The 19,331-nt window shown below is 40.2% G+C and overlaps 1 protein-coding gene across 1 annotated transcript in view; it reads left to right on the forward strand.

The window, feature by feature from the left end:
• Positions 1-15,482, forward strand: part of TJP2 (tight junction protein 2) — a 51,098-nt gene extending 35,616 nt beyond the window's left edge. The window contains exons 6-23 of the mRNA XM_031056886.1: positions 585-688; positions 833-986; positions 1,906-2,014; positions 2,125-2,264; positions 2,844-2,910; positions 4,074-4,224; positions 4,966-5,074; positions 5,713-5,923; positions 7,387-7,574; positions 8,616-8,711; positions 8,820-8,899; positions 9,353-9,563; positions 9,977-10,077; positions 10,456-10,668; positions 11,025-11,135; positions 12,021-12,362; positions 12,787-12,872; positions 14,560-15,482. Coding sequence (XP_030912746.1) covers positions 585-688; positions 833-986; positions 1,906-2,014; positions 2,125-2,264; positions 2,844-2,910; positions 4,074-4,224; positions 4,966-5,074; positions 5,713-5,923; positions 7,387-7,574; positions 8,616-8,711; positions 8,820-8,899; positions 9,353-9,563; positions 9,977-10,077; positions 10,456-10,668; positions 11,025-11,135; positions 12,021-12,362; positions 12,787-12,872; positions 14,560-14,731 — 2,645 coding nt within the window. The 3' untranslated portion in view covers positions 14,732-15,482. The remainder of the gene's footprint in view (positions 1-584; positions 689-832; positions 987-1,905; positions 2,015-2,124; positions 2,265-2,843; positions 2,911-4,073; positions 4,225-4,965; positions 5,075-5,712; positions 5,924-7,386; positions 7,575-8,615; positions 8,712-8,819; positions 8,900-9,352; positions 9,564-9,976; positions 10,078-10,455; positions 10,669-11,024; positions 11,136-12,020; positions 12,363-12,786; positions 12,873-14,559) is intronic.
• Positions 15,483-19,331: the final 3,849 nt, after the last annotated feature.

The following is a 19,331-nucleotide window of genomic DNA, read 5'->3' on the forward strand; positions in this document are numbered from 1 at the left end:
ATGTGGTGATCTTTAAAAGCAGGACAACATTCTGTTGTTCTAGGATGCGTGTGTTTTAGGGATGTTGCCTTTCTTTTTAAGTAGCAAATATACTGACCCAAGTAACTTAGATCACAGGGAAAGAAGGGGGCAGGGGAATAAAAAAAGTTTCCTTGCTTGAAACAATGAAAGCATTTCCTGGAGTACAGATAGGATAGCGTCAGCATGCAGCAACTGATGAAAAGAAATACTTCTGTTAGTGCTTTTAGACCCTTTTCCCCCTCTATGCCATGTAAAATACAAATCGGAGAAGCTAATCTAGTACATTAATAAGCAGCTCCAGAACAAAGGCATTGTTTTGCTGTGGAAGGTGCAGACCAGTTGTCCAACTGTAATTGGATTTGGGATATTGCTTGTTCAATAGTAATGGCAGCCCAGGTATCAGGGTGAAGTGGGTTTACTAGGCCTAGCTTTTTTTCTTCTTTTTTTTTCTTTTTTTTTCTCTCATGGTTTAATGGTGTTTGATGCATGAAACACTGTAGTTTTTAAAACAATACATCCTTGCTCATCTTTTAAGCTACAGTGGATTATCTTCTTGGTTCCAGAGTATGGACTCCGTCTTGGAAGTCAGATCTTCATAAAAGAAATGACCCGTACTGGCCTAGCAACCAAAGATGGCAACCTTCATGAAGGAGATATCATTCTCAAGGTCTGTTCTGGTATTACTGCTAGCAGTTTGGCAGGCACCAGTTATAGTGGTTATTCTGAACTGAGTCATGTTATAGTCAAGTTCACTATTAAACTTGAGCACAATGCAGACCTGTTTTGTTTATTGTTTACTTTTTGTGTCCAGATCAATGGTACAGTGACAGAGAACATGTCTTTGGCTGATGCCCGAAAATTGATTGAGAAATCACGTGGGAAACTCCAGCTGGTTGTTCTCAGGGACCGAAAGCAGACACTGCTCAACATTCCTTCACTGAACGACAGTGACTCAGAAATGGATGGTGAGGTTTAATGTGGATCCAAAGTTCTGGACGCTGTGCAAGGACAAAATGGAGCTTAAATTGTTTTGCTGTGGTAGAGTGGTATTAGGTTCTTTAAGAAAAACAATGAAATGCAAACAAACCTGAGTAATACTCAGTTAAGCAACAAGTCCCCTTCTTTAGGTGAAACTAATTTTATAGTAACCATATAGTTAGATTTTAGGAAGGGGCAGGCATAGAAGGACCAATGTTGGTCTGGCAAAATCAGTCTTACTTCTTGGAGCAAGCAAATCAGGTGCTTTAATAAAATTTTTTAAAACAAGTGTTTTGGACTGGTCTCTCCTTCTGAGGACATTAACATTCATGGCAGCATTCAAATGGATGGGCTGAAATGTCAGGACAAGAGGAAATTAAGTGACCCTGGATAACTGATTTCTGTTCCCAGAACAGTTCTATTTAAGTGTGTGAGCCGTATCTCTCAGCCTGATCTTGCTTTGGGAAGAGCTTAGAATGTTTGGGAGAGCAGGACAAATAAATCTTGTTCCACATATAATATTATGTGCTGCTAAAGGGCAGTGATGTGGTACCTGTTGATGTGAAGGTGGTCTTTGGTTTGGAAACCTCCATGATGCTTCAAATCAAAGCCTGCTAGCACTAGCTAATGCACGTGGTATGTGTGGTATGCTCAAAGTAGTTGTTGATATGAGCGTGTTTGTTAAAAGTTGTGTGAACCTTTCCTGAAATATTTTGGGAGGGTGGAGGGGTGGAAGCACTAAAAGGCACTCTTTGAATCTTTGTCAAATCCAACTTGAGATGAAAATGGACTGAAATGCTCAGTGTATCCTCTGTCTGAAAACTTCGTAAATACATATGGTGATCAGGTGAGCAGATAACTTAAACAAATCCTGCACATCTTCATTTGCATTTCATATCTTTACAGATATTTCTGAAATAGAGTCAAACAGATCATTCTCCCCTCAAGATGACAGATCACATCATTCTGATCTAGATTCACATTCATCCAATGAAAAACTGAAAGAGAAACCAAAGTAAGAAATGTTCTCTAATTCATTTTTCTCATGCTTATCAAAGAAGTTATTCAAATATATGCATTCTTATCTGATTTCATGACTCGTTTTTTCCTATTTCTTCCTTGTAGTGCAAAAGAGGATCCCTCCAGTAGGATGTCCAGAATGGGAGCAATGCCTACTCCATTCAAATCAACTGGTGACATTGCTGCTCCTGCTCTTACAGCTGTGGACTCAAACAAGGAACCGAAGTACCAAGATGATCCAGCAGGTCAGAGCCTGAAGGTTTTGGTTGCTTTTTTTTCCCCTGGCCACAGAATGTCCATTCCCTCAACCATGTTGACAAAGCTGTTATGCTCTTCCTGTTGGCCCCACTCTGACACACAGAAAAAGAAGTTTCTTCCCTGCACCACTTTGCTTTGTGGTGCAGGGAAGAAACACCTGATATTTTTTGATGGCACTTCCTTATTAGACCTACCACCTGAAAAAAGCAAATACTCTCTTAAAACATCTGCTGTTAGACTGTTGCCCTGAGCAGACAAATGAAGTCTGATCTAGCTTGCCTTAAAGAGTTGTGTATCCCTTCCTTGAACTTTTTTTTTTCCAAGAATAAAAAAAAATTATAAATAAATGAATTTTAGTCAGACACGCTTAATTTTTAAATCTGTATTTATCTTTGACATGGTAGGTTTGATTGCTGTGTGATAGCTAAAAATTCCTGCCATTTATAACTTTTTCATTATCTCAATAACTTATTTTGGTTTTTGGGGTTTGTTTTTTTTGTGTGTTTGTTTGGTTGGTTGGTTTTTTGTTTGTTTGTTGTTTGTTTTTGGTTTTTTCTTATATTTAGTGCCTCAGCCAAAAGCAGTTACACGAACAATCCTTAAACCCAGCCCAGAAGATGAAGCAATATATGGGTAAGGTGGTACTTGCTGAGTTCTTTTGCATTCTGTATTCTTTAGTGACCAGTGCATGATTCTTGGCTGCATGGGTTTGTGTTCTTTCTCCCATTTGGAGTGATACTCCCTTTATAGCTTAATGCCAAGAAGGGGTGACATGGCTTCTAACTGATGATATTTGAGATCAACTTAGTTTTAGAAATATCTGCCTAGAATCTACCTGGAAGGTACAGAACACCTTGTATTTCTGGGCTTGCATGGAAATATATGCAAGAGTTTTGTTTTATTTTATTTTTTTAATAGGAAATCAATTTACATATTTTGTTTTGAGAGTTTCCAAATACAGAAATTGAAGGAATCAGTGTTGGAATTACAAGGAGAAGCCTTAAGTTTTGAAAATGTTCTGTAGCTCTGTGTATTGTTTTAAATAAAACCCTTTCTGGGTTGGACCCTGCATATGTTGTCGTTGATTTGCAAATTAATCAAGTGATTATTTTGGTGAAGGGGAATTTATAATACAGGCTTAGGATATTACTGAAAATGGCTGACAGATAAGTACTGTCCTCTGAGTTGGAAGGTCACTCAATCATGCAGCTTTTCTGACAGCAAAAAATCTGAGCCTAGTCCAGTGGTCTCTCCCACTGCAATGTGAAGGGACTGATTGTTAAAATATCAGTAGATTATACTTGAAAATATTTCTCATTACAAGAAAATTTGAAGACTTCCAACAAATGTTGCACAGTAAAGAAAATAGGTATCCATTTAATTCATATGACAGTTCTTTAGATTATAGAAGAAAAAAACAATGAGTATGATTACTCATAACTCAGTCTGTTTTCACAAAAACTGCAGGTGTTCATATGACAGAGGATGTGATAGGTGGGGAGCTACTTTGGGGTTTCAGAAACAGGGACCTATTTCCCTGCTCAGCAGGTCTGTGCATGCCACTTAGTCATTATTCGTAATTATTTTTCCACTCTAAAAAACGCAAATTATCTGCTTCCCGCCTTCACTGAAGGGTTACCTCAATAAATATAGCCTACATAGTGAAAGAAAGGATATAAGAATATTATTAATATTATATAGTTGAGGGGTTGTAATTTTTTTCTTTTGGCATCCTAAAATTGTTATTTGCTTTAATATCTGCCCTTACTTCCTTTTTCTGTTTGTAAATCCTGTAGTCCTAATACAAAAATGGTGAGATTCAAGAAGGGGGACAGGGTGGGTCTACGACTGGCTGGTGGAAATGATGTAGGGATATTTATTGCTGGAATTGAAGAAGGTACCTCAGCTGATGAGGAGGGACTGCAGGAAGGAGATCAGATTCTTAAGGTATGAGTATGTGTCCCTGAAATGCAAATAACTTCTGTATACTCTCATTTGCTCATCTTACTGGAAATATGGAAGAAATTTTGATCTTAGCAATATAATTATTGCTTTACAAGGGTGTATATGTGGTGGAGGGATCTTAGAGAAATGAGTTCTTGAAGGGGAGCAGTGTATACGAAGCTTTAGTTTGTTTATAATTTTGTGGAAGCAGTAGTTTAAATATTAATCAAGATAATGCTGCAAGATGGCACAATAAATTTTTTGTATAATGTTTCTTCCTAGTCTTGGAGAGGGAAAAATTTGGGCCAAAAATTCTTCTTTCATCTTTCTCCAGTTTATTTGGGTTATGGTGATTTATTTTTCAGGTTTCTGATTTATATCATCTGTGCCCCTTAATCACTTCATTCTGCTTTTTTTGTGAAAATTCACATGGAAGGTTAATGTAATTTTCCCTCTACCTCTTTTCTTTTGCCCCTTCTAGAGGCTGTTAAAGTTGAAGAAACAATCTAGCAATGTACAGCCAGAACATTTTATTTTGGGAAGATTACTGTTAATAGCTGGAATTAAATATTAACCAGAGACAATAATTTACTTTTATATATATAGATAGATTGATATAGATATATAGCTATATGTAAAAATAATAAGGGAAGAGAGTATTAAGATTTTTCAGATGAAAGAAAAATCGATGGTTATTCCTTTTATTGTTGATTTATCAGTTGTTGTGGGTTTTTTGTTATGTAGGTAAACACTCAAGACTTCAGAGGCATTGTTCGGGAAGAAGCTGTTTTGTATCTCTTAGAAATTCCCAAAGGTGAAACTGTGACAATTTTGGCTCAAAGCAAATATGAAGGTAGGTGCTTTGAAAAAAAATGTGTGTATATCTATGAATATTTTAAGCTGTGCTTTGTCAGTGAAACCACAAATAATCTCTCTTGTGCTTATTTTTGAGAGCATTTTAGTTTATCTCCTTTTTCACTAGTTGAGAAGATAGCTGTATTCCATACATACAACACTGCATGTGTGGTGTCTTTTTCAGAGTACTTTTCCATGTCATTTATTATTAGCAAATAGCAACTCTTAATCCTGAGAAGTGGTAAGGTACTGCTTTTTCCTCTGTTTTTCTGTCTGTAGCAGCTGGGAGAAGATCTGCTGTGCTTTGGCAGTCAGAAGGGATTTGATCAGCAGAAAATGGACAATTTTATTCATGAGCAGTTAAGGAGCAAGAAAAGCTTCTTGCTTTCCTTTTGGGAAACACTGCCTGCTGCAAGACTGTAGTACCATAGCTGCCTTTTGCCCTGGAGCTGTAAGGGCTGTGCACAGACAAGTATGGAACACTCCTGATAAGAGTGCGTAGGGGAATGTAGATCTGAGTTTTTTCATCTTTCTGAGCAGATCCTTAGAATTTCAAAGCTGTATTTGCTAGAATCACAGCTTAATCTTTTTTTCAAGTGTAAAAAAATATAAGCTAATATGGAGGTCTTGTTTTAGTCTACAGAGACATCATGGCCTGTGGCAGAGGGGATTCATTCTTCATCAGGAGTCACTTTGAGTGTGACAAAGAGTCACCACGGAGCTTAGCATTCACCAGGGGCGAGATCTTTAGAGTAGTTGATACACTGTATGATGGCAAACTGGGAAACTGGCTGGCTGTGAGAATTGGAAATGAACTGGAAAAGGGCCTCATTCCAAATAAGAGCAGGTAAGGTGGCGTCATGTGTTCCTACCCATTGTTAGAAGTAAGATTTTTTTCCTTCACCAAGTCATTTTTGCTTCCTATGTCATACCTTTCTTCCTTTCTATTCCCTTCTACAAGAATGAAAGAATTGTTTTGTCTTTATTTTTACAAGAATTGTGCCTATAAAAACTGCATATTTTAGAACCACGGCATTATGCAAGGAGACAGTGAGAGAGGGTGGTGTTGCCTACATACCAGGTCATTATTTAGAGCACAGACCTAGAGCTTCTGTCTCAGCAATCGACCAAGCTATGAGCAGTAGCTGCTTCAGTTCCTCTTCCAGAAAATGGGTGGTGGGTCCTATTTTTGTTAGGTTTTTGCTTTTTTGCCCCCGCCTTCTTCTTTGTATGTTCACCCTCACTAAATCAAATCAAAACAAACAAAAGACCCCAGCAAAACAAAAAAAAACTAACCAAACAAAAACCCTTCACCTTAGGAAGTTTGTGACTTTTTGTGCAAGAATACTCGATGATTAATATTCAAAATAATTCAGTGCTGGAATTTCTTATATATATCCTTGTGGACAGCGTTTTAAGTATTTTTTCTAAGGCAGGGGTTTTTTGCTGTTTTTTTGGGGGGCAGTTAGGGTTTTTAGGGGATTGTTGTTGTTGTTGTTGTTGTTTTTGGTGGGGTTTTTTTGGTTGTTTTTTGTTGTTGTTGTTGTTGTTTGGGGGGGGTGTTTTTGTAGCTGTAGTTTGTATTTTTGTGTAAAATATTGAATGAAGCATAGCAATATTTTTGCTTAAATACACTTTCCTAATCAAAATTCATGGGAGGTAATAATACCTTTTCAATTTTATACAGTGCATAAGCCTATTAAAATTAATCAGACAGAAAAAAACCCTAAAACCACAACCAGACTGTAGCTGAAATTTTAGACTAGCTTTTATGTTCTTGAGTGTGGTTGTGATTTTATGATGGAGGAAAAAGCTCACAATTACATGATGCACACAAGTTGCAAAATACACTTCTTGTGTGACTCCCTTGTCCCTCCTGGTAAGTACATTTTCTACTCTCTGTTAATTGGTCTGACCAAACCAGCCATTGTTTCTGTGCTCTAGTGCCTTAACTTTTGAGGCCTAATGGAGAAGAGAACAGTGACAGTAATTTCTTAAACCTTCAGTTCTGAGTTGCCCTATCTCACTGCCTCTTTGCATTTGTATTCTTTTATTTACACTTGTGTAAGTGATCAGTTTAAGACCTCAGGACTCATTCCTGCCCAGCAGCTTGTAGCTGTGGCAGGTCAGAGCATTGTTCTGACAACGTGTTTGCTCCAAGGCGAAGGCACCTGAACTGGTGTGCTTTTACCTCCGCTCCTTTCTATCTGTCTGGCAAATTATCTGTTGCAAATTCAAAATCCATTGTTCATCAGTGAAAGCACCCTTGCCCTTCTTGACTAGTTCTGAACTCTCTGCTTTCTCTGTCAGAGCTGAACAGATGGCCAGTGTTCAAAATGCCCAAAAAGATGGCTCAAGTGATAGGGCAGATTTCTGGAGAACACGTGGCCAGCGATCTGGAGCAAAGAAGAATCTGAGGAAGAGTCGTGAAGATCTGACAGCTATTGTGTCTGTGAGCACAAAATTCCCAGCTTACGAGCGTGTTCAGTTGCGTGAAGGTAGGTGAGACTGGTTTCAGCTGGCTGCCCATTTATTGCTGGCTGCTTTAGCATCCAAATGTTTGGTCAGCTAAGAAAGTGATTTCTAACAGCTGCTAACTATGTTGAATTAGAACAACAGGAAGGGATGACGTTTTTCTCAGAATGGAGATTTCTGGATGCTACTAATTAGTCTGTGAGAAAGCTTTTCTACCCTTTTAAACAACTGTTGTTCTCTCTTGCCTCCAAAATATACCTGGCAGTTCGAAGGTTTAAAATGAAAAAGGGATGAAACAGCAGGGCTTTCCTTGTTTCCTTGGATTCTTCTTGGCTAGCTCTGAAAGTACAATCCATATGCCTGAGACCAACCTCAGTCTTCATAAACAGCACTTCAACAGTAGGTTCAGAGCAAATAGAACCCAAGGATTTTCAACAGTCTAAATATAGTCATGGCTCATGTGGTCTATCTCCATGACAGTCAACTAGCTGTATTACTAGTAGCGAACAGATCAAGCTGATTTTCTGGGTAGTAGCACATGACAGTGTTCTGGAACAAAACAAACTAGTAAAGAGTATTTTAAAGGAGATCCTAGATGCCAGGATGAAGACTTGGGGTAATGGCATTCCCCCATTAACTCTGAGGACTGTGTTTTCACTTGCTTCAACATGAGCAGTAGCATAGTTTTACATTTCTTTGCTTCTTCAAGCTGCATTGCAGTAGATTTGTCATTTGTGTCTTTATTCACATGAAGCCCACTGTGTCAGGGTTCATGGAGTTTTGATGGATGGAAATACAAATGAAGATCTGTACATTTTCAGATGTAAAATATTCTAAATACAATTCCTGTAGAAGAAAAAAGAAAGCTGTTAATGAAAACAGTCTCTTTCTCAGCTGGTAAAAGTAGTTTTCTCTATTATGCTGTTGCACAAACCTCTGAGAAATAGTTTTTTTAAAATATATTTTTAATAACTTCAACTTTGCATAGTAACTGAAGGTCTTGTCTTTTATATATAAAACCAGTCTTACCAGATTTCTCTTTTCTCCAAATATTTTTCTTTCAGCTGGTTTTAAGAGACCCGTTGTGATATTTGGCCCTATTGCAGATGTTGCTATGGAGAAGTTGTCAAATGATTTGCCTCACCTGTACCAGACAGCAAGTAAGTTGTCCTCTTACTGTCTTTTTCCATCCTTAACTGAGAGAATGGATAACTTAATAATCACAGCTGCTTGGCCACTCTAGATGAGCTAAAATGTTGTCTTTGCAGAGACAGAACCCAGAGATGCAGGTTCGGAGAAGTCAACTGGAGTAGTGCGCTTGAACACTGTGAGGCAAATCATTGAGCAGGTAGGGCATTCCTCTGAAAATTGCTTATGCTCAAAGGCACAGTGTTTGATTTGTTTGCTCCTGGAACTGTCAGAGTACTCAAATTTTCACTGCATCTATTTCTGTAATAAGCTTAATGATAAAGCTGGTTTGAAATTGTTCAACAGCAGTTTTAGTAATTTTTATAACTTTGAACCTGATATGAGAAATTAAATTTTCCTTCTCAAGTCTATTCTAAATTTGGACAGAGGAGAATCTGTTTTACTATATGCTTTATGAATTTGCCAGAGGCTTTACAGTCATGCAGTGCTCTTCTTGCTCTTAATATTCTAAATATAGTATTACTGTGGGAAAACATTCCATAAGTTGTGCTTTTATTTGGATACAAATATCCTGGTGTTCTTAGGATCCCATGTTCATTCACCTCCACTTGTTCGCACATGCACCACATTGACTGTCCTTTCTTGTTAACAGGATAAACATGCTCTGTTGGATGTCACTCCTAAAGCAGTGGACCTGCTAAATTACACCCAGTGGTTTCCAATTGTGGTCTTCTTTAACCCAGACAGTAAACAGGGTGTGAAGACCATGAGACAAAGGCTATGTCCTACATCAAACAAGAGCTCAAGAAAACTTTATGAGCAAGCAAACAAACTGAAGAAAACTTGCTCCCACCTCTTTACAGGTAAGGAAAATGTTTGTTTAACCTGCTGACTAAGAGAGTAGTGTATGGGACTGTGTAAATCTTGAGACAAATACTTATTACTCTGCATTAGCTCATGCAGGCTGAAAATAAAAGAGTGTAAAGGCGTGGTTATGAGTAATGCCTTCCTTGACTTCTTTTAAAGTTCCTTGTTCTGCCAAATTCTAATGGAAAAGAAATTGTGTGCTGGTGTACTGCCATTAGAAGATAGGTGATTTAATAAGCTTAGAAATGTACCAACAATAAAGCAAGAATACCATGCTTTTGTCAATGATCTAAAGGAAATGGCTGTTTAACATTCTCACATACCTAAACCAAAAAGTGTTAAACAGCCAAGAATGGATAAATGATTGCATTTACTGAGTTAAATACACCTTTTCCTTCAATTTTTACAGCAACCATTGATTTGAATTCAGCCAATGATAGCTGGTATGGTAGCCTGAAGGATACAATTCAGCAACAGCAAGGAGAAGCAGTATGGGTATCAGAAGGAAAGGTAAGCAGTCAGTCTATACTCTCTGAGCTATACATGTGTTTGAAAGTATCTCTTGCCAGTAAAAATCGTTCAGAAATTCATTTGCCAGTGGTCAGTAGGCTAGACAAATAGTCAGTTGATGCATGTCTTTAACAAAAAAAAAATTATTATTCTTTCTGTAACACTTTGGAAGTTTCATCACTAATGCTGGGCCAGGGGAGAATGATGATGAGGGATGAACTTCAACAGGACTTTTCGTTGTGATTTTGCGTTAGTTTCTTTCAGTTCCATAAAGTCATTCCTAAGGGCTGACTGATGTTGAGCCTGAGCTGTTTGGTCTAATGTTGAGTCTTAACTGGACTTTTATTTAATCTTTGTTCCTTACTGACTTTTCCCTAGATGGATGGCATGGAAGATGATGCAGATGATCGTATGTCTTACCTTACTGCCATGGGTGCTGACTATTTGAGCTGCGACAGCCGGCTGATCAGTGACCTAGAGGATACGGATGGAGAAGGTGGTGCATACACTGACAATGAACTTGATGAACCTTTGGAGGAACCAAGGATTTCATCTGTTAGCCGATCCTCTGAACCTGTGCATCATGAGGAGGTGAGATGATTGGATTTTTTTGTAAGACTGAACTTTGGGCTTTCTGAAAACCCTTTGTGGATGGCTTAAAAATCAGAGGATTTTTTAAAGCAGCAGCTTTACTTTGCCTCTGATAGTGTTTTAGATCTACACTATGAAGAGGAAAATAAAAGAAAAGCTCTGCTTTTCTGCCTAAATTTATAGATTTCTTGATGATATCTCCTGACCTTGAACTTTTCAATTACATTTGCGGTGACTGTCAGGTTGCTGGCAATCTTTTGACTCCTGGTTTATGTTCCCAAAATTGTAAACTTGAGAGAGAGGAAAAATGGTTGAATTACTGGCTACTGCAGTGATTTTATCTCTTTCTTTCATAGAGTTTAAAAAAATTTTCTCCAGAACCAAGGGCTCAGTTGAGAAAAGCTGGTAGCAGGGAGATACTTAGAGAACCAAGTCCACCTCCAGCATTCAAGCCTGAACCACCTAAGGTAAATTTGTAGAAACAAATCTGAATACTAACATCCTCTTTCTGGAGAGCTCTCCAGGGTGGCAGAATGGAAAAAGCAATAGAAATGGTCAGAGACTAGAAAACATTTTAAGTGTAGACAGAAGAAATGGCTGAAAGGGTTGCCGGATCAAGCAGAAAGACGACTTATTGGATAACAGTTCTTCTCAAATACATGTGATCTCTATCATGGAATAAGAAAGTAAACTCCTTTTTGTATCTACTAGCAAACTGAAGGCACTTTTTTAGCTCAGCAATATTAAAAGTAGACTAATCACCAGAAAAAACGTATCTCATGGCTATTACTGTGAAGCACAAAATCAGAATCTACCACCTGACCATCACTAGAAGTTTCTGTCAACTGTTTGCTCAGGAATGATGCAAGAGGGAAAAAATAGGTCATATACTCTAAATATTCAAAATACAGCCCAAGTGTGCCTTGACAATGAAAACAGGGCAGAGGAGGATATGCACAGTGAAAACAAAAGCTGAATATAAAACATTGGGTTCTGTGCACTTCTAAATTTTAGGTCATGATATCTCACATTAAGCAGTAGTGAAAAATTATTTGGGGCATCAGTTTTCTTTGTGCTGTGCTCTAACACACGTAGTTCTGATAATGCTTAACAAGTAGGACAAACAAATGTCTAAAAAGTCTAAATGTCCTGGTCTTCTATAGCCTGATGTGTTGTCTATGAGCATATGCCCAAAATGTTGCAGCAGTTCAAACATCCTTGAAGTGTTACATCATATGAAAATTGATCCTGGTAACTGCATAGGCAAAGTGATTACTTTCAGGTTTAAGCCTTCTTTTGAAACTCAAATTATACAGTTGTTGATGTAAACTTGGTGGGTTTTATACTTGCAGGGGAAGTTACAGAACAGAGAGGATCCATATGACTTCCCCAAGAGCTATGACTCCAAGTTGAGTAATGTTGCTGTCAGCAGTAAGACTTCAACTGTATCAGCTAAACCACCACCACCACCTGTTTCTATGAAACCTGCCTTAGGGGGTCCCATTCTGAGAAACTCTCAGCCAGCAGTCCTGCCTGCAGAGGAGGAGGAGGAAGAGGCCAAGTTGGAAGAGGCCGGAAGCGAACAAGAAAGTACTCCAAAATCAGTACTGAGGAAAGTAAAAATATTTGAGGAGATGGATCACAAGGCAAGGATGCAGAGAATGCAAGAGCTACAAGAGGCCCAGAATGCCAGGGTATGAAGAGATGCCTTTCCCCCGTCCTGTGCTTTGCAACCTATAGAACAGCCAGAGTCCTGGAAACTAAAATCATGCCCTTTGCATTATGTTGCTTATGGAGGGAGAAGTTTGGGAAACCACACTCAGAGACATACTCTCACTTGTTGTGTGTATTTGTGTATAAAAAGAGGTCATGTTTTAGGGTTTCCTGTTGTAACTATAAAAACCTGACTTCTAATAATCCCGTTGCTTTTGGCAATCCATTGTTCTCAAGAGTGCTTTGAATTAGTACTCTAGCAAAAGATTATATAATTGTAGGAATATCAATAGGATATTACCAATTTGTGCTTTAATTATTTCAGATGTAGCATGTCCTGCTAGATCCTAGATGCAAATATAGGATCAGAAAAGAACAATTATTTTCTTCTACTTTCTTTTAAAGATTGAAATAGCCCAAAAGCATCCGGATATTTATGCTGTCCCTGTCAAAACACAGAAGTCAGAACAGAGCTGGCCCCAGCCAATGAGGTAAGGTGTATCCAGTTCCAAACATTCTGTCTTGATTCTGGACTTTGCTGGCAGGAGGAAAACTAATCTCGCCAGTTTTTGTTCATACAAGTTATCCTGCCTTGGTATATTTTTTTGTTGTGATGCCTCAAAGATTATCATAAAGGCGGGGCAGAATTTTAGCAAACTCTTCAGTGAACTCATTTCAGGATTTTTTTCTTTTAGTTCATTTATAGTAAGTTAATTTATAGTATTTGAGTCATCTGGGAAGAAACACTACATTGTTTCACTGAAATATTTGCAGAGACAGTTTTTTGCCCCAGTCAGTGTTACAGAAGCTGGTCTGCATTCATGTCCTCTTATGTCCCTTCTACCTGTGCTAGGTCCTTGATGACTGTTAGTCTAACCTAACAAATATTTGCTGTTCTAATAACACTTAATTACTTAAATTCTTCTTCTTTACAGATATGTAGTGTGGCTAGGTAAGCTAAAGATGAAAATTGATACAGGTGACCCATCAAATCTCATGAAAGTAGTAGTCTTGCATTAAAATTCAGTAAGTTCTGGATGGGTCAACCACTTACACTGATGGCATGGTCATCATCTTACCCTACACACTGCGCATTTCTAGGACTTGACACCTGTGCAAGAGCTAACACACTGCATGATAGATTTTGTCTTCTGCTCTTCAGGAGTCTTAATTTTTTCTTGCATCTTAGCAATAGCCTATAGAAATGGAACATTTTTTTTCTAGTGAGTCAAATGCTTTGATGTCACAGGAAATAATCTAAAATGCAAAGACAGAAAACTGGTATTTCCTGGATTTCTTGGCAGGTTCAGAAAAGCATTCTTTTTTATATAGCATTGGAAGCTTTATAAAAGTAATGAAAATTAATCTTTCACCACATTTGCAGAGTGTTTGCTTACATGTAGAAATCAGTGTTGTTGGCTTTTTACAGGAGTGTTAATGATTGGTCTAGAAGGGAGTATTTAATCCCTAGGAGAAAGATGTAAGGAGAATACCATCTTTTTTTTCCAGAGTAGGGGTTGCAAAAATCATGGGTTTGGAACTGAGGAAATACCCTTCCTTGACAGATTCTATTTTTGTATGTCTGCTTAATGTCATGTCAAATGTGTAGCACCATAGTGTATAAAAAGCAAATGTGTGGGTTATTTCTGCCCACTTTTAAGGCTAAGTGCCTTAGTGAGAGCTGTGATTGAAAAGGCTACCAATCTGAGTGAAAAGGCTACCAATTTAAGAAATCTCACATAAGAAGTCTCTGGACTTTGAGACAGAAGACTGAGGATGCAAAAGAAGAAGGAGGTGTAGAACAAATTCTGTGCAAAACTAATTAAGAGAGATGTCAGTTGGGGTTGTAGCAAGGCTGGAAGCTTCTCTTCTCAGGAATAGAGTACTGTGAGGCTATTGATGTCTCTGTGTGTGCAACTTAAAATTTGAAATTTGGCATTTTTCCCAGGAGGTTGAGTACATCAAATCTGAGCATCATCCTCCAGCTTGATGGAAATAAGATGCCTCTGCAGATAGGTTTACCATAGTCATGCAGTTTTTTATTGGCTAGAAGGGGTTTCATTTGCTCCATCTGCCTTTCTAAGCTGTATGTATGGCCATAAAGCAGATGGTATTTTTTGGTTTTTCATAATGGGAGTAGACATGATCTCTTTCTCTTTGCATGTTCTGCTGTGTTAGCTCCAGGCCTCCAGAACCCCAGAAGGCTCCTGTTAGACCTTACCTGGAGAACCGCGTCGGTTACGGCAGCGATGCGGAGGAGGAGGAGGAGGAGTACCGCCGGCAGCTGGCAGACCACTCTAAGAAGGGCTATTATGGACAACCATCCAGATACAGAGACACAGAGTTGTAGGCTTGCTAGCATGTCATGTCTAACACTTTTCTGAGGTTTCTTCCTTCACAGCCAAAGTGGAACAGTAATTAGTCTTGAAAAGCTGTATTTTTACTGGGGGTGGTGTTAGAGGGTACGCTACTCAACTCAGACATATCTATACACTGGAACTGGAAGAGTTCATTTTTTGGGGATATTATTTTGTCAGTGTCTATGAAAAGAAATCACTATTGCCTGAATGCTGTTGCCTGTTTTATAAGGACCAAATCCTTAACGTTTGTGTTAATTCTTGGCATTTTCATATTTTAATATAAGCCCCCCTCTTTCCTTTTTATTAATGCTGCCTTTTTGGACTGTTCTGCTGTGTTATAAAAGTATGATCCCAGAGATACACTTCTAATGCAATAGAACTAAATGTGAACGTGTATTTGAAGAACAGTAAGTGCCTTTAACAAGAAGCATCTGAAGCTGTTTGTTTTGACATCTGATACTTGGTGCAAAGCCATAACACACTAAAAAGGGGATTGACTGTTTTACCTATCTTTGTTTTTTATCAGTTTCATGGTAACAACTTTCCTTGCATGTTATTTTTCTAAGTTCATAGATGCATATGCAATATTCATAAATACTGACTGTACATATTAAAGGTGCAATTGACCGGGTGGTTGGAAAAGACCAGGATGTGCTTAAACAGAGAAAATGGTGTAGAAAATTCAGTCACATATTAAAATTTACACAGACTGCAAATAATAAAGTATATATTCTAGACAAACCTTGTGTATCTCATTTTTATTTTCAACAGTATTAGTCTAGAATTGCTGACTTCCATGAGTGCACTGTTTCAGTTCAGGGTCTTCTCTCCTTCTGTTCAAGTAATTGGGAAACATCACTACTGGTGTGCTTCACACTTTTCTGAACATCTTTTTAAAATCTGCTGATTTAAAACTGGTGCAAAACTATGGAGTTCCTGCAAGGGACTTTTTTCTTAGAATATTAAGTTTTCCCTCACCATTTCTGCTCTTTAGCCGTACACAATAAAATTCTTCAAGGTGGCATAAAGAAAAATTTCTTTTGATCATACAATATGAAAGATGGCTTTCTAATGCTCTTCTAAAAATAAAGCGCCTTCCAACCCCTAACCATTATATTCTATATTAGGGCAATGTTCTTCATTGGGAGGGTGGTTCAGCTCTCACTGGAACAGCTCCCCAGGGCAGCAGCCACAGCACCAGCCTGACAGAGTTCAAGAAGCACTGGGACAATGCTCTCAGGCACACAGTGTGACTCTTGGACTCACTGATCCTTGTAGCTCCCTTCCAACTCATGAAGTCCATGATTTTGTAACACCCTCTTAGAAAAGGTAGGATTTTCTTGTTGAAGCAATGGGATGAGGAAACTTGTGCCTGCTCAGATTAGAATAATTTGGGTTGGAAAAGACCTCCAAGATCATCAAGTCCAGCCACAAACCGAACAGTGCCAAACCCACCACTGAACTATGTCCATATCACACCTGCACATCTTATAATTCCTACAAAGATGGTGACTCAACGACTTCACTTGGACAGTTCTAATGCCTGACAGCTCTTTCTATGAGCAGGTTTTTCCATTTTTTCAGTGCAAACCTCCCCTCGTGCAACTTGAGCCCATTTCCTCCTGTCCTGTCACTTGTTACCTGGGAGAAGAGGCTGACCTCCCCCTCACTACCAACCTCCTTGGCAGAGAGTTCCTGAATCTAAACACCCCCAGCTGCTTCTCAGAGGACTTGTGCTCCAGACCCTTCACCAGCTCCATTGCCCTCCTCTGGACCTTCACCACCTCAATGTCTGTCCTGCAGTGGCGTGCCCAGAACTGAGCATAGCACTCAAGGTGTGGCCTCAGCAGCACTGAGTAAAGGGGGACAATCCCTGGCCTGCTCCTGCTGGCCGCACTATTGCTGGTACAGGCCAGGATGCCCTTGGCCTTCTTGGTCCCCTGGGCACAGCTGGCTCATTTTCAGCTGTTGTTGACCAGCACTCCCAGGCCCTTTTCTGCTGGGCAATTTTCCAGCCACTCTGTCCCCAGCCTGTGGCGCTGCTGTTGGGTTGTTGTGACCCAACATGAAGGGCATTCACAAGGGCAGGCCCTGACACTTTGTCATGTTAAACCTCACACCACTGGCCTTGGTCCATCGATCCAGCCTGTCCAGAGCCCTCTTGCAGAGCCTTTCTACCCTTGAGAAGATCAACACACGCCCAACTTGGTGTCACCCACAAACTGACTGAGGGAGCACTTGATCCCTTTCCAGATCATTGGTAAAGAGAATACCAATGTAATATAATTGTGTGATATACAGAACACATGAAATATATCGATTTAAATGCGGTGTAGCAGAGCTGAGGGGTCCTTCTCCCAAGAGAAGCCGTTTGAGCTCGGTCCGTACCGCGGTGCCCTGGTTGTGGCGGTACCGGGGCTGCTCCCGGGACGGGGAGGTCTCGCGGCGCCGACCCGGGGACGGGCACACGGGACCCGCTGCGGCAGGGTCGCGGCTCCTCGCCCGCTTCCCGGCCCCACTCACTCTGGGATCATCCGCCTCAGCCGGGATGAAGAGGCAGAACTTTATAGGATTCATGGGGAAACACTCTGACGAGTGATGAGGAAAGGGCTGAGCTACTAATGCCTTTTTTGCCTCAGTTTTGAAGAGTAAGAGCAGTTGCCTCGGCCCCCTGAGCTGGAAGACAGGATCTTTATAAATGACAGTCAGTGAGGATCGAGTGCTGCTCAGCAGGCTTGCAGATGCCATGAAACTGCGTGCTGCATGTGGCACAAAAGCAAAAGGATGGGATGCCATCCAGAGGAAACTGGACAAACCTGAGAAGTGAGCCCAGAAGAACCCCACGTAGCTCAACCAGTCCAAGTGCAACGTGCTGCACATGGAACAGGGCAATCCCAGACAGAGTACAGAGTGGGAATTGAGCTCATTGAGAGTATCCCGGCAGAGGAGGACTCGTGAGTTCTAGTGGCTGAAAACTTCAATATGAGGTAACAGTGTGTACTTGCAGTCCAGACAGCCAGAGGTGTCCTGGGCTGCATCCAAAGCAGCGTGGGCAGCAGGGCCAGGGAGGGGATTCTGCCCCTCTGCTCTGCTCTGCTGAGACCCCACCTGCAGGGCTGCATCCAGCTCTGGGGTCCCAGCACAGGAAGGACAGGGACTTATTGGGGAGAGTCCAGAGGAGGCCATGAAGATGATTAGAGGGATAGAGCAGCTCTCCTATGAAGAAAGGCTGAGGCAGCTGTGGCTGGTCAGCCTGGAGAAGACTTGGGGTGACCTTACGGCATTCTCCTGTACCTAAAGGGAGTCTACAGAGAAACTGGAGAAGGACTTTTGACAAGGATATGTAGTGGTAGGCAGTAGGACAAGGGGCAATGGCTTTAGGTTGAAGGAGGGTGATTTTCGATTAGATATTAGGAAGAAAGTCTTTGCTGTGAGCAGGGTGAGGCACTGGAACAGGCTGCTCAGAGAAGCTGTGGATGGCATATCCCTTGCAGTGTTCAAGGGCAGGCTGGATGGAGCTCTGAGCAACCTAGTCAAGTGGAAGGTGTCCTTGCCCTTGGCAAGGAGGGTTGGAACTAGATGATCACAGGATCACAGAATCAGTTGCATTGGAAAAGACCTCTGAGATCATTGAGTGCAACCTTTGCCAAACACCACCTTGTCGTCTAGACTATGACATCAAGGTTGCCATCCAGTTATTTCTTGAAATCACCTGGGATGGTGATTTTACCACCTCCCTGACCAGTCCATTCCAATGCGTAACAACCCTTTCCATGAAGAAATTCTTCCTGATGTCCAACCTGAACCTGAGGCTGTGTCCTCTTGCCCTTTCTCTAGAAGAGGCTGACCCCCCACCTGGCTGCACCGTCCTTTTAGGCAATGGCAGAGAGCAATAAGGTCACCCCCAAGCCTCCTTTTCTCCAGGATGAACACCCCCAGCTCCCTCAGGCACTCCTCACTGGGCTTACAAGGTACCTTCCAACCCAAGCCACTCCATCACCTCTAAGAGAGAAGACTGGCACATATAGCTGTATAGAAAGCATAATGGTGAAAAATATTTTCTTTTAACATGGGCAGTGTCAAGCTAGATGGGGAGGAAGCTGTCTTGTGCCAAGCCAAACCTACTCCAACTCCTTTGTTACACACAGACTTTTTAAAAACAGTGTGGTTTGTGTTTTCTGATTGGAGAAAATAAACTGATATCTAGAGTAGATTAAATGGCTCAACACAGGGTAGTTATAAGAGGTCAAAAGATGACCATTTTGTAGGAATGTTCTGTCTCAGTGCTCCATTTGCCATCCTATACACAGGTTGAATTTAGACTTTCCATTTGCCTTGGTGCCTGAGATAAAAGAACCCATGGATAGCAAATATTAATTTAATTTCTCTATTGTTTTATAAAATATAATATAAAGTTTCTTTTGACAAGTAATTTGCAGCCCTTTAAAGATATTAGAAAGACAAAACTCTGCATATGTTTAGCTTTAGTCTTCCTGTAATAAATACATATATAACTAGATGATTTTTTAGGAGCAAATCTTTCTTGTGAATTGAAGACTAGATAACCTTTCCAAAGTAATGATCTGTTAG

The sequence above is a fragment of the Geospiza fortis genome, unplaced genomic scaffold, assembly GCF_000277835.1.
Source record: "Geospiza fortis unplaced genomic scaffold, GeoFor_1.0 scaffold12, whole genome shotgun sequence".
Taxonomy (NCBI): domain Eukaryota; kingdom Metazoa; phylum Chordata; class Aves; order Passeriformes; family Thraupidae; genus Geospiza; species Geospiza fortis.